A 15,355-nucleotide genomic window follows, 5' to 3' on the forward strand; every position below is an offset into this window, starting at 1 on the left:
GTTTTACATGAATGATTTTTTCCATTCTTTTCCAAAATCACCTTCCCAGACTGATTTTATAATTCAATTAAAATAAGCCACCCACTTCCTTTAGCAGGATTTGTTCTTTATAACCTCCCTGCCACTTTCCCCATTTGCACTGTTACAGCAGGCCAACTGCTGAAATGAAGCAGAAGATGGAGGGGACATGTTTGCTGAGATCCCCATACTGTTTTGCAGTGCTGCAGCAACACAATACAACAAGCTGAGCTGCTTAAGCAATAAAAACAAATCCCAGTGCTTTTCTCTGTAAAATCAGAACAATAATGCCATGTGTGGACAGCCTGAGGATTAACTGAAAACATATTTCACACATGTGGCATAGGACTGCCGCAAACGCTGGGCTTAGAACTTGGAGACCAGCATATTGCCTCCTAAGGGCTATGAAGGTAAGTCTCACTTTTGGACATTAGTTGGAAACGTTTGGTATTTCTTGGCATGTACAACTATTGTTTTGATCAGTCTTCATTTTCTTATGACGGTCTTCCTGTGTGCATGCACCTGTATTCAAATGTTCCCTTCAAGAAGGTTGCCAGTCATACTAAATTCAGGATGAACTCATCTTACTTAATTATATCTGTAGCAAGCCTGTATCAAAATAAGATCACATTATAAGCTGGGTGGTGGTGGCACACACCTTTAATCCCAGCATTCAGGAGGCAGAGGCAGACGGATCTCTGTGAGTTTGAGGCCAGCCTAATCCAGGACAGGCACTACACAGAGAAACCCTGTCTCAAAAAAAAAAAAAATCACATTATAAGGTACTTGGATTTAGGACTTCAATATAGGAAATGTGGCAATGGGGGACATAATTCAACCTACAGCACTGCTCAAATAAATAGTGTTCTTAAGAAATCCCTTCAGCCCAGCTTTCTATCCATCAGTATTATATACAGTCAATACAGTTCCTTGGCTGGACCCTGCCTCATGGTCAGCTATACCTGTGACTCAGTCTTCTCTGAGATTTGCTCAGATTCCCCAGTGGGGTAACTAAAACAGCTGGAGCCTTTCTCCCTCTAATGAGAGCTCCCCCTCTAGGATCCTCAGAGCATCTACAGCAAATAGGAAGTAGTACAGCTTGGACGATGATGCTTTTTAAGCATATAAATCACACACATTATCCCTTAGGCCTCTCACAAATAACAACCTGACACGCACCGCACCACACAGCCACACTTAACACTGTCAGAAGGGCATCCCAGCTTCCAGGTTAAGCTCACAAACTCAGAGGCCAGAATATAGTACGTATGGACCTCATGTGTCCTACATCACTGCTATTTGCTCTTAGACCAGTCTCTATGACTCCATAATACATAAAGGTGAGGTAAGAATAGTTATTCCATAACCTTTACATCACTGGTAATTTAATGTATATATAAAATTCTGAAAATACTGTAGGAACATTGTTGGAACTCAGGAAAGCTGAAGTTTTTATTTTTCTCTTTAAAAATGATAATGCTGAGGTTGGAAATGTAAACACCTTCTCCAAGACAGCACAGCTAGTCAACAATGAGGCCCAGCCTCAGCCTCAAACTGCCTGATAACTTCCCAGACATCATTCCAAAAACTTCTTATGTTTAATATGTCTAAACACCACATTTAAAGAAGGGAAAAAAAACATCTGTGACTTCTCCTGTAAGTACTGGAAATGGAGAAACAACCAGTGATGCTGCATGTTCAAGACACCCCAACTTGGACTGGGAAGATGGCCCAGCAGTTAAGAGTCCTAACTGCAGAATCTCAAGAGTGGGAATTGGGATTTCAGACCTGAGGAATAATCCAGGCCTCCCATACAAGCTATAAACCCAGTTCTGAAAGGGGTCGAGACAGGAGTGCTGGGACTTGCTAGGTTCAAGTCTAGCTGAGAAAAAGGAGGCACCAGGTCCAGGAAGAGATCCTGCCTCAGAGAAATAAAAGGAGAAAGAAGATGTCCAGACGCCCTCTTCTGGCCTCCATATGTTCACATGCATGTGCATTAACATACATACATGGGGGGGGAAATCAATCAATAAATCAACCAATCTTCAACCACCGGACTGTACTGATCAGAAACTGAATTTGGCAATAGAATTATGAAGAATTCCATCAGTTAATTCTCTGTATATAAAGTCCAAAAACACCAGGTTTGGCTGTAAGTTAGTGGCCTGATTTGGCCATTTCTAATGCACCACTTTCTGTAGCCAAGAGAACTGTGGCTTATGCTTCTTATGTCTGTGGAAAACATACTAATATCTCTACCAAATCTCATATGATTATTCTGTTTCTCTTTAAGAACTGGTTGTATTTTGTACTTACAAGCATTTTTGAGAAACTTCTCCTCCCCTTCTGGTATGACATCCTCCTCTTTCTCTTAGGTCAGAACCATCCTCCATCATGGCAATGGTGAGCTGCATAATAGTCATAGGCTTTCTGGTCTCTATTTCCCACCAGACTAAAACTAAACCATTTGTTTTCTCCTCTGAAATATCTAGTGCACAGTCTGTTATATAAATATTTACTAAGTGGGAGACTTGATAGAAGGCTGATTGACAGACAGAGCGAATAAAGAAATATATGCATAGAAAATAAGGACACTTAGAAGCCTAGTTAGGCACATTATCATTTTGCTTGACTTCTGACCCAGAGAAAAGGAAGAGGGTAGTAATGTGGAAATGAGGTGTGACTTTGTGTGTGAAATTACTCAGTTCCTGTAACTCCCAGTTCTCTCTGAAGCCATAAAAGTTCAAAGAGAGTAAACTTCACTACCATCATCTAGTTTGATTTGCATGTGTTCAAATCTTCAAAGTATTCCTTTTGATTTCTGTAATCAATAGTTATTTCAGAAAGCTCTTCATTGCTTCCTAATTGTCCAAATTCATTTTCTTCATTTGCTTTATGAGAGCCAGATTTTTTTCAAATGAGTTAAGTAGATCAGCAATTTTAGAATCATTATTAACTTCAAGTGTTGTTCTCACTTATTAGCATGTTCCCACTCTCGCTAGGACTACAGTCTTTTCTCCATTTTATAAAGGCCAAGTGGCTTATTTTCAGAGTTCTCTCTTCCCATACACATTGGTAACACCAACTTCACTCCAGGCTACAAACTCATTATACAGTGACCCAAATGATCTGAGATAGGCATCACATCTTTGATTCTGAGTGAAGATGTGAGGATTCTCTTAAAGGTCAATGTCAAAAATAAATAAATAAGAAGGCCTATCACAATTTTAATACACACACACACACACACACACACACACACACACACACACACACACTGATCCTTAAGTATATAAAAATTTTAACTGAACATAGTCATCGACCCCAACAACCCCACAGCTGGGACATTCGTCACAAAATGTAAAGCACAATGTTATCACAAGCCTGATTATCGTGCCAAAACTAGGATAAAAATTGGAACAAATGCCTATCACCCAATAATTACTCAAAATTGTGTGGTACATTGATGTACTAGACTACTGCACAGCTTACTGTGCACAATTCAGTGAGCCCGGGAAAAGACACAACAAGGGTTCAACAGCAGACAACAAAGGGAGAACACATTAGATGGGAAGAAAGAGGAGATGGAAAAAACCAGAAAGGCCTTCATTAAGATCCTGTGTGTAATACGATCCCACATGTATACATTTTCATATCTGTATGAACATAAATGTGTATGGGGATGCCCATCATGGTTACCTGCAGGCAGCAGCAGTTCTTTATAGTTTTAGTTTGCTGTATTACATTGACTGGGGTTTTGTAATAATTGGAATATTTTTAATGTTTCAACATCTGAGTGATTTTTTATATATAATTTCAAACACAATATTAAAATTATTTTACTGTAATATATATGTGTATATATGTGGGGGTGGTTGGGGATGTCGTTCTGTATGCTGTGAATATGTATTGTTCTGATTGGTTGATAAATAAAGCTGCTTGGCCAATTATGAGGCAGAATAAGGTTAGGCGGGACATTCTAACTGGAGAGAGAGAGGAAGGAAGAAGACAGAGCAGGGAGACTCTGCTGGCCAACACCAGAAGAAGCAAGATGTAAAGATACTGGTAAGCCACAAGCCACATGGCAAAATACAGATTTATAGAAATGGATTAACTTAAGATATAAGAGCTAGCTAGCAAGAAGCCTGCCATGGCCATAGTTTAAAAATAATATAAACCTAAGTGTGTTTATTTGGGTCTGAGCAGCTGCAGGACCATGGGGCCGCGGGAGTTGGGTGGGACCAGGAAAACTTCCAGCTACAGGGGGCCAGATGCCACACATAAGAACTCCAGCCCCTAGAGAAGTGTTAGAATAGATCCTGCCTCACCAGGCTATAATCAGCCTGCCTAGTAGGCTTTGTCCTGTTAGCTACATTTTACAAAGAGCTTTTGTCAATTTGAACTTCTCATCTTTTAAAATTCAGCTAGTGTAATTTCTTCTTAATGGGGTTCTCCACTTGTTCCTCAACTGCTCAATTTCCTAGAAAGTCTTCAAAATTTCTCCATTAAAAACCACCTTAGTTTATACAGTTAGGAGTGCCTCATTTTGATGGGGGAAATACAGCCCCATGCAGAAGTCTAAACATCCACTCTCTGGGACCTAGCCCCTCAGGGTTTGTTGATTCCTTTTAAAATTCACCAAGCGTCCTATAGCAGGAGAGAAACAGTGTTAGCATGTAAGGGAAGCAGGCCTGGACAGTGGTGCTGTCGGGAGCAGTAGGGACTCCTGACAGGAATTTAGTATGTTGATGTTATTCCCTGGCTCTGGAGACTTCATGGTGTACAGACAAGCTTGTGCAAAAGACAATCTTTCTTCCTATGTTTGAAATTATCCAGTATTTTCACCAAGCCAAAACTACAAAAATGAACATTTTGACTGCTTGAATTTCAGGGAGCACCTTAATTACTTTGGTGTATGGCAGCTGGTAAGTTAGAATAATCAAAATATTCAAGTATTGGTGTAAAAGATAAAGAATAAATTAGTCCAGGTATAACTGGGACATTATATCTTTACCATATTCTCTTTTGTTATCTTTGTCCTCTGGGACCTGATGTCCTGCAAGATTTGCTCCGCAAAACAAGACATTTATAAATTAATAACTAATTATGGTTTTTAAAGAAAACCTCTTAATGAACTAATAACATCTGTAATTCCCCACCATAATTATGGATCAAAATAAGGAAACCTTTAGTTCCAATTTAGTTGAAATTTTTACTTTACTTAAAGTCAAAGAATGGATCCATGTGTGATTTGTTGTTGTTGTTGTTGTTGTTTTTCTAAAACATTGGGAAATAGTAAAGATACATGCTGGAGCTCCAAAGCCTCCACTGATCCCTGTCTCCAAATCAGTCCTGTGGTCCAAGCGTGAGATCACTGAACATCGGCTTTATCTTAATTCATATATTTTTTAAAAGGCAACTTAGAAAAGAGTTTGGGAATTCATTTATAAGAACATCTCTGAAGGGACCCATGGGAGATGGGAGCACTGTCCTTAATCACAAGTGTGGAAGAGAATAAACATGTGAGTGTCGGGACCTCAGAAATTTCAGAAATGCACTTTTAAAAAGCCAAGCAGTAGACATGAGAAGGTACACATACCAACTGCTTTAAGTGAAGTTTCATTCTGCAGTAAAGGATAAATCATTGGTCATTCGGAAAACTCCTCACACAAGAAAATCTTATATGTACATGTCCAGTGAGTGTTGAAGCTTTGAGAATCACTCAAGTCTTGACTTCCAGGTTTTGCGATTTTTTTTTTTTAAGATAACGGGTATAACATTAGTCAATACTGCTTTAACATTACATTCATGCTGATTGTATTCAGCTCATTTATGGAGCCCAGAGATCACACAGAATACCATACCATAGCGGTAGTTTCACACCATCCTCCTTGAGAGACTTAACATCTGATGCTTTCTTTACAGAGTAGAACATCTTGTTCTTGCAATGACCTTTGAACTTATACAGTGAAGACTTACAACTAAACCACAAAGCATATTTTATGATGTTTATTACACTATGGTTCTGGATTTCTGCTTAGTGACTCATTTTCAGTGTTTACCAATTCCCAGAGAGGTAGCCCGCCATGAGTCTACCAGGACACAACTGGCAGACAGTGCCAAATTGTAACAGAATGGTCCTGTTGGTAACTTACCATATTGACAGTGGGGTCCGTGAAACCCGTGTGAGCAGAGGCACCGTTGATCATCACCATCTGAGCACTGCCTTCCACTGAAATGGGTTCCCAGAGAAGACACAGCTAAAAGGTATGTTCAAAGGAAGGATAGGTGGAATCGAGAGAAAGAAAGGAAATCATCAGTATAAGTAGGCATCTTGCAGGTAATATAACATGATCTAGAAATTTCCACTGGCCCTTCCACAGGAAGGTTATAGAGAATTGCCATTGCAAGACAATGGCTGACTATTTGAAGCCTTACAGAATTATCTGTAAGAGCATTCCTGTAAACTTTGCAGAAACACAAATTCTGAGAACCCCTCTAGACCTAGTTAATACAAATCTACCCTTTAACAAGACACCAGTTTAGTTGTATTCACATTGAGAGGGAAGAAGCATTGGCATAAAGAAAATGCATGGAGAAAGTGACTGTGTGGTCAAAGCGGTCTTTACAACAACAACAAAGTTAAACAAAATGCTAATGCATAACCAGAGGCAAAGAACTCAGGTAGTTGTTAAACAATAAATATAAATACTTAAAGCTGTCAATTTCCTGGACTTTATAACAGTTCTGATGGTATTGTGGGCAGATCTTTTCAATGATCTTAAACCAATCAGCCATAGTAGCCTGAGTGTAAACACACTTTTGGCACAGCACTTGACACTATACCTGCTTAATGTAGGAAGCATACAGCAAAACTTCCCCAACATATTTCAAGAGTTGAAAGGAGGCAGGATGCTGGCAAACTCCCTAAGGTACGCAGAGGCGGGAGAGATGTGCTGTGCTATGGTGCTGCATTGATTAGACTCTGAGGGACTTCACAGTCGCCATAGGCACATAATGCAGGAAAGGGGCTCACTGAACGGAGTCGTTTCTCACAGCCTGGTGGGAGTGTTGCCAAACACCAGACTCGGAAGGCTCTGGAATCCCATCACCAGAGGTTTGTGAACAGAGCGCAGACCTCATCTTAAACAGGAAGGTGCCTCCAGAGCTCTGCAATTAATCATGACAAGCCCACGTTGAGAAATCCCATCTAGATTTAGAACAGTGATTTCCCTCTGGACTTTTGAATCAGCTGTGGATTACAAATTTGATGATACAGGAAAGGGGCAAACGGAGAAGTGGGATGGACGTCAAGGAAAGCCTGGTGCCTTTAAATCGACTGTCCTCCACATAGACAGAGCATACAGCAGCTCTCATGGGTCCTAAGCTGCAACCCATCATCGAAATGCTTAACAGAAAGGCTTTTTATATGCCTTTTACCACGTTATGTGTGAGTCATTAGTCTTGAGCAGTGGCTCTCGACCTGTGGGTCGCAACCACTCACAGGGGTCACCTAAGACCACCAGAAAACACAGATACTTATATTACAGTTCATAACAGTAGCAAAATTACAGTTATGAAGTAGTAACGAAGATAATTTTATGGTTGGGGTCACCACCACATGAGGAACTGTATCAAAGGGCCGCAGCATTAGGAAGGTTGAGAACCACTGGTTTTGAGCAATGCTCTGAATCTATGGTGCTTCTTAAGACACTGAAATGGAAGCAAAAGCATTCCCTAGCAATAGAACTTGGCGGGAAGAATTACAACTTACAGGAGAGGCAGCCTGGTTCATCATCCCATCGGCTCCAACCAGGGCAGCACCTGAAGAATGTCTGGTGTTCTGTGGTATACACCTGCTTGTAGACAGTGTAGTAGCGGGTCCTGTGGAACACAGGATAGGAATCAGGAAAATGTATCATTCCTCTGATGGCAAAATTATCATTTCACAATTATAAAAAATGTCTCCCTCCAGTTCAAATCCTGCCACATATACTGGGAAATAACAGAGGGGATGGATAGCTATGGTTATACAGTTTGTATATCGTACATAACTACTACATCACACATGAAATCAAATAAGGTTTAGGTATTAGTTGAGGAAGTTTAAGAAATATATATGTGGGCTGAGAGACAGCTCCTGCAGAAGATTTCCAGTAGTTTACAACTGCCTGTAACTCCAGCTCCAGGGGATCTGACATTCTCTCTGGCCTCTGAAGACACAGCATTCACATGCACAGACACACACACACACACACACACACACACACACACACACACACAATTAAAAATAAGAATAAAATCTTTATTTAAAGTATAAATGCAAAGTCAAAAGTTCCTTTAGGATGAAGCAGTTGCAGTAGGGGACAGAGCCAAAGGCCTCTCAGTGTGAAAGGAACAGTCTGCCACAGTGTTGAACTGTCAGCTGACTGTGGTACCAAATATCTCAAAGGATGCTGACTTCCTTTCTATCAAATCAAAGTTTCATATATGCTTTATCCCTGAAGTTCTAGCTCATTCGTTCCCCTTCATGTACCTTGCCCATGTCCTAGCCCAAATCCTTCATTATTCAAGGCCGATTTCTATTTCCACTTCCTCCAAAGTCTCTCTATGTCAGCTGTCTTTATTGCTACAGAGTTTATTGGCTTCAGCATTGTTTATGGCATTTAATTATTCAACATCTTGAAAAAAAGCCTAGTATTTCTGTGCATATCTTCCCAATTAGGATATGACTAGATGTATATACAAACAAAAAAGGGGGGTATGTTTGGCAAGACACCAATTATTTTCTTACATTGCCACCCTCCAAATCAGTGCCACAGGCAGAATTGTTAAACTAGCAAGTGCTTAAGAATAAACATGTGAGGCCTGTGATACATATTCATGTTTGTCTTTCCCAATTCTAAGCATCTACACAGCTGAGGATTTTCTTTGGTTCAGATCACTATTTACAAAATATTAAACCACACTGGGGTAATACAGAAAATTTAAATGAAAAACCATTTTCAAAAACAATTTCTAGGGCTGGAGAAATTCCTTAATTGGTAAAGGGTTTCCCCTCTAAGCCAGTGACCCCAGTTCAATCTCTAGAATACACATAAAGAATGGACTCAGTAGTACAGTGTCTATAACCACAACTCTCCTAGGGAGTAGATAGGAGGCAGAGACAGGAGAACTCCTGAAATATCACTGGTAAGCTAAGTCAGCAGTGAACAAGAGAGACCTTGCCTCAAACAACATGGAAGGTGAGAACCAACACCCGAGGCTACCCTCTGACCACCACATGTGTGCCAGAGCATGTGCATGCAGATGGGCAGATGGTCACATGGGCATGCACACACACACACACACACACACACACACACACACACACACACTCCTCTAATCAATAAATCATATATACTACAAGCATATCTACACACACACACACACACACACACACACACACACACACACTCACTCACTCCTCTAATCAATAAATCATATATACTACAAGCATATCTACACACACACACACACACACACTCACTCCTCTAATCAATAAATCATATATACTACAAGCATGTGTGCACACACAGACACACACACACACATACATCCCTCTAATTACTAAATCATACATATATAGAGAGGCATGTCTCCTGCCTAATGTTTTGGCATATCATTGCTACTGGTTTGTATTAACACACGTATTGAGTACCTTCAGGATATCAGCGTTATGCTGCATGTGTAAACTATGTCTTCAGTACTCCTCATGCTATTCATGTATGCCATTTTTTCCAACTTTACATACTAAAGTACAGAGAAATATTGAATTTGACTTAAGGCCACAAAGTAAATAATAATTAGGGAAATTTTTCTGACTTAACTGTCATTTAAATATCCTTAATTTAATTTAGCACCACCCAAAGAGTACTTATCTACAGGATAAATACACATGTATGTGCATATGTACACACATATAGTAGGTACCCATATTTACAGTTATAAACTATTTAGTCTTGTATTATAACTGTTACCAGAGTTGTACAATGGCAAGGCTAGTTACTTATAAATACCCTAACTTTTCAGTGCTGACAGTAGTATTAACGAATTCATTAACCTAAAACACACTTTATTGTTAAGATTTATCATACATTTAGACACATTTGATTCATTTTCATAAAATCCAACCCATTAGCAAACATTCGCATCAAGAGGCTCTTAGATGTTTTGTGAAACTACTTTAAAACTTTGAAAAAAAATGAAGTCTACATGAAGCCTGGACCCTTGGAAAGCATTGTGGACACTTGCCTTTCTCTCTCCCCACAGCCCGCTGGGTTGATCCTAATTCAAAGGCCATAATAAAGTTAAAGAGTCTGTGTGTTTCAAAGTGTCCCAGAGTGACAAGGCCAGGTCAGATGCTGGTTCATAGCTGCAGAAACTCTGGATCAAGTCGAGCTAAATTTAGCAAACCAACACAATATCCCTTGTTTCTGTCGTGTTTCTGATCTTTAGCTTTCAATGGAATATCATATCCTGAGGTAAAATTAGTATCTATAACCAAAAATAGTTCACACATAAGTGAGGTCTAACATAAAGTAAGTGTCCATCCCACTGCTGAAGGAAATCATGTAATTGTGACTGTTCTTTGTAAGTGTACCTTGGCCCCTTTACTTAATTATCCAACCATTTGCTACAGTTCACAGGATAAAGTATTTAGGAATAGATGAAGCTTCTAGTTTTGAGTTCTAATAGTTACAGGGTTAGGACATCACCTTACCTTCTTTCATAAGCCACACACACCCGTGGGTCTGTACAGCCTTGTTTCCAGAATTTGACGGTGTCTACGAACACTTGGGTGCATGGGCGTGAGAGGGCTATCACCGTCAGCTGTTCCTCTTTGCAAACATTTGGCCTTCACAAAAAGAGAAAGGAGCAGTTACACAAGAAGAAGTGAGCAGCTTTTCTCTATGAAGCATGGGGTGTTAACGCATCCATTTTCCATAAAACATTTGTAATGGCTTAGAGAAATACACATAGAAAGTTAACAGGTGAAAATACAGGCAATGTTTTGAAAAGTCCAGGTTCCATGACAATGTACAGTTACCATGAGTCAATTAAGGTAAAAAAAATAGTTTATACTATCTCAGGCCAGGAAGAAGGAAAACTAGAATAGATTTTGAAGATCAAGAAAATTTTAGAGATATGCAAGTTCTTATATTCCCACATGGTTAAGATAATTGAGTTGCATATTAAGTTCTGAACTCTATGAGAGCCAAAATTTAGAAAGAAACAGAATGTCAGGATTCTCAATACCCATGAAGAAAAAGCAAGCTAATTCATGAAAGAACTTTAATCTTTCCTGGAAATCATTTCTTAGCAGTGTTTTCCATCTGTATGTTTAATTTGATTTCATATGTAATATGATGTTTAAATACAAATAATTTTCAACTTCCCTGTCCAAGTTTGCTTCCTGCTTCTGAGGTAAAACAATGACCTAAAGCAACTTGGGAAGGAAAGGGTTTATTTGACTTAAAGAGTATAGTCCATAACTGAGGGAAGTCGGAGCAAGAACCCAAGGCTGGAACCTGGAAGCTGGAAGTGAAACACTGGCTCACTCCCTGTTTCCATTCAGCCTGCCTTCCTGCACAACCCAGAACCACCAGCCTACAGTGAGCTCCACCCTCCTCCATCAATTAGCAATCATTGTGATTGAGGCAATTCCTCAACTTGAGGTTCCATTTTCCCAGGTGTGTCAAGTTGATAAAGAAGAATGAACATCACACTGTCCCATTATATGACTCTTGCCTTAAATAAAGTTAATCCAGGTTCATAGGTACACTTATCATGTACCTATACACTGATAACCTACATAAAGCACCAATATTATTTAGAATCTTTTGTGATTTTAAGAATGCTTTTGGTGATGATCTATTTACTAGCTCAGTGCAGTCTTCAATTACTACTAATTACAGTGGCAAGCTAGGTAAACTGCTCATGCTTTTCATGCCTGCAAGGTCGTTTACAAGCCATACACTAGCTTAGTTGACCTTACTCACAGCCAGCTAAAAGTTAAAAAAGAAAAATGAACTTTACTTGAGTTGCTGCAATCAGCTCCTGAAAATCTCTGTGAACTTTCCTAGGGACACAGAATTAACACTGATTAATAAATGTCTAAATGTATGCCCCACACATAACTCAATGACACCACCCTCACTGACCGCAGCTTCCTTTTTATCACTGCTCTCTGTGGTTCTCAGTCTCACCACCTGATTTTCTACAGCCCATTTCTCACATCCACAGACATTTCTGAAAGGTGACGTGCAACTGCCAACCTCACCTAAATGCTATAAAGATCACGTGGAACTTCATTTCTGAAGTTTACATAGCACATTTTAATACTTTAAATAAATACAAAAATAACAAAGTAAGTATAAAATTGCAGCTAAGATACACATTCATAAAATCATCAAGAATTGAGCAGCAAGCCTAAAGAAAATCTTAGCTTTTAAGAATCAGCTAATATAGAGACTAAAAGTGTGTGTGCATGTGTGTGCGCGCGTGTGTGTGTGTGTGTGTGTGTGTGTGTGTATCCATGTATATAAATAGAGACACAAATATATTAATATTTATAAATGAATACAAATACATTTTATTTGGTCTTAAGGATTTTTATGAGCCAAGTAGCTCAAATGGAATGAGCACAAAGGTCTTTTATTTAGTTATCAACAGTGTAATATATTACACAGAGTCCCACATTGAATTACAATGTACAACCTCTTCATCCATCTAGCCACCAATCTACTCATTCAAAAATTACTTATTATGTCTCTATACACATAAGGGATTGTTTAGGAAGCATTCCACAAAACACAATATCAGGTCTATGTCATTGTCATAGAGCACTGACCAGGAAGTGATGAGCTGATACACAGAAAGAGGACTAGCCAGTAAAGGGCCCAGCATCAAATGACCCAACAGTGTAGATAAACTGCCCTCAAAAATAATTAGGGACAAAAACAACAACAACAACAAAAAGCCATATAGGCAGTGGCATGCGCCTTTAATCCCAGCACTCAGGAAGCAGAGCCAGGCAGGTCTCTGTGAGTTCAAGGCCAGCCTGGTCTACAGAGCAAGATCCAGGACAGGCACCAAAACTATACAGAGAAACTCTGTCTCAAAAAATCAAAAACAAACAAACAAATAATAATAATTAGGGAGCCGCACTAATCCCTCTCAGAGATTGGCTAAGGCCAACTCCCTCCATAATACTTCAAGCTGAAGCAGAAAGAGACAGAACCAGCTTCTAGAAATTGTATCAGCTGTCCAGTTAGACTTGAATGGGTAAAAGAAAGGTCCCCCTCCCCAGTGTATACAAGAGCCTGGCAGTATTAATTTCTAACTAAATCATATGCTTGTCCAAGGTCACCTGTTACCATCTAAAATACAAGTCACCAACTTCAGACCAAAGCAAACAAAATAATCTAAGGTACCTCCTTCATCCATGGCAGAATCCCAGCATCCTTTGTTGCTGGAGACGGCATATGAAAACCCTGATGTGCTGCCAGTGGAATCTGTGCTGGAGGTACTCGAGAAGGAGGACATCAATCCCTCCGGGCCTGCCCCACCGGATATTCTACTAAGCCTGCCTTCTGTGGGCCAGGGAGAAAACAACCCTTGTGTCCCGAGGGTAGACTTTATGGCGTATGCATGTCATGTTTTCACCCATCCAACTGTTACTGGTTCTTGTAATCCTCCTACTCTATTTGTTCTTTATGATTTTATTTCTCTCTCCTACAGTGGTTTCCATGAAATTAGAAATGATATTGAGATTGTGACAATGGCAGGAGTTAAAGCTGTTATGCAGGTCATGGAAAAAACCCAGAAGGCTGGTGGCAGAAAACTGTGGATGGAGTGACATATAGATAGGATAGAAGACAAGAGTTGTCCAGAACTAGTCAGAAGACAACTTGACGAATTACAGAGAGATTAAGAAGGACTTAGGCTGAGAGGAAGCTCGCAGTCTAGTACTTTAAACCATTGCTTGTATTTCTGTGCTTTCTGAGAAACAGCAAGTAGATGGCCTCTGGGGTGATTACCTCAGATGTTCTGGTAATCATTAACCTGTGAAAGAATAAGCTGGTATGCTTTGCTTTCTGCCTGGGAACTTCTATGTGCAATCAAGGGATACGGGGTACACTTTGCTGATTTACAAAAAGAACTTTTGAAACTATTGTGAAGAAACCAATCACCTGTTGAATTTTCTCGTTCACTATTTCCTTGTATTATTACAATAAAACACTGGGGTTGAGTCAGATTGAGAGAAGGTGGAGAAAACACACATCTCCAGATCTGACAAGACTCGTCAGCTTGCACCAACTCCTATGTCCCAGCCTTTTCTTGCACCTGCCAGACATCCCTGCCCTTCAAGACCCTTGAAACTGCTGAGGCTGGTCCCTGGCACTTTCCTACTTCTGCCTTCCTCTCCCAACACAAAAGCCAGAGATGTTAAGAAAAAATATGGGAGAAAAAAGGATGTCTGAAACACAGATGGCAACCAACATTTCTATTGTCTTGCTGGGCGCTTGATGCTATTGGAACTACAGTTCTAATTTGTCATGGCAGAAAGGAGGAGCCAGATGTTGAGGCAATACATAAAAGGCCAAATAAAGATTTATTTGTATCCATGTATATATACGAGTTTTAAACTGAGCTGGAATAAGCTAGCAAAGTGACTTTAGAATTAGCAAATGATGTATAATGATGGGAACATGGGCAGCAACTTGACATAATTTATTGATTAGAAAAATAAATGAATAAATAAATAAATAACCCTGTGTTGTATACCAGCACATTGAGACTTTTCACCAATAGCATGAGTGCCTGATGGGTATAGACATCCCTCCACCTGTTATCCTTGGTACCCAACCTAGAACCAAGTGCCAGCCTTTTGAACACCACCATCTTAGAAGGTCCTTGGAAAAGGAAAGAGACAGAAAGGACAGTTTGTTGTATGATGAAAGATTGCTTTGAGACATTATTATTCTCCTCCCATTACTCACGGGCTAACTCAGCACTGCCTCTGCCCAGCTCCACGTTCACACCTCAGTGAGTCCTCCGGGAGTCCCTGCACACTGCTACTTGGCCCTCCCATACCTGCTCTGGTCTACCAAGAGGCCAAACTTGGTTTCCATTTGTTTCTGGCCTATCATCATCATCATCATCATCATCATCATCATCATCACCATCATCATTTCTTAAAGCATCTTATCTGGCTTTGATAGATATCTTATAAAGTAGAATTACATATACATTCTTAATAATAACACTTTCATGAATTTCCAAATTCTTAAGT

The 15,355-nt window shown here is 39.8% G+C and overlaps 1 protein-coding gene across 13 annotated transcripts in view; it reads right to left on the reverse strand.

Moving 5' to 3' along the window:
• Positions 1 to 15,355, reverse strand: part of LOC128106497 (EGF-like and EMI domain-containing protein 1) — a 719,003-nt gene that overhangs the window by 619,787 nt on the left and 83,861 nt on the right. For all 13 annotated transcript variants that reach the window (XR_008216732.1, XR_008216730.1, XR_008216731.1 and 10 more), the window contains 3 exons: positions 10,781 to 10,915; positions 7,793 to 7,902; positions 6,174 to 6,278 (listed from right to left, as the gene is read on the reverse strand). Coding sequence is in view for 10 of the 13 variants with exons in the window: in XM_052732015.1 (XP_052587975.1) it covers positions 6,174 to 6,278; positions 7,793 to 7,902; positions 10,781 to 10,915 (350 nt within the window). In the remaining 3 variants the exon portion in view is untranslated. The remainder of the gene's footprint in view (positions 1 to 6,173; positions 6,279 to 7,792; positions 7,903 to 10,780; positions 10,916 to 15,355) is intronic.

The sequence above is a fragment of the Peromyscus californicus genome, unplaced genomic scaffold (genome assembly GCF_007827085.1).
Source record: "Peromyscus californicus insignis strain IS unplaced genomic scaffold, ASM782708v3 Scaffold_9__1_contigs__length_137607984, whole genome shotgun sequence".
Taxonomy (NCBI): Eukaryota; Metazoa; Chordata; class Mammalia; order Rodentia; family Cricetidae; genus Peromyscus; species Peromyscus californicus.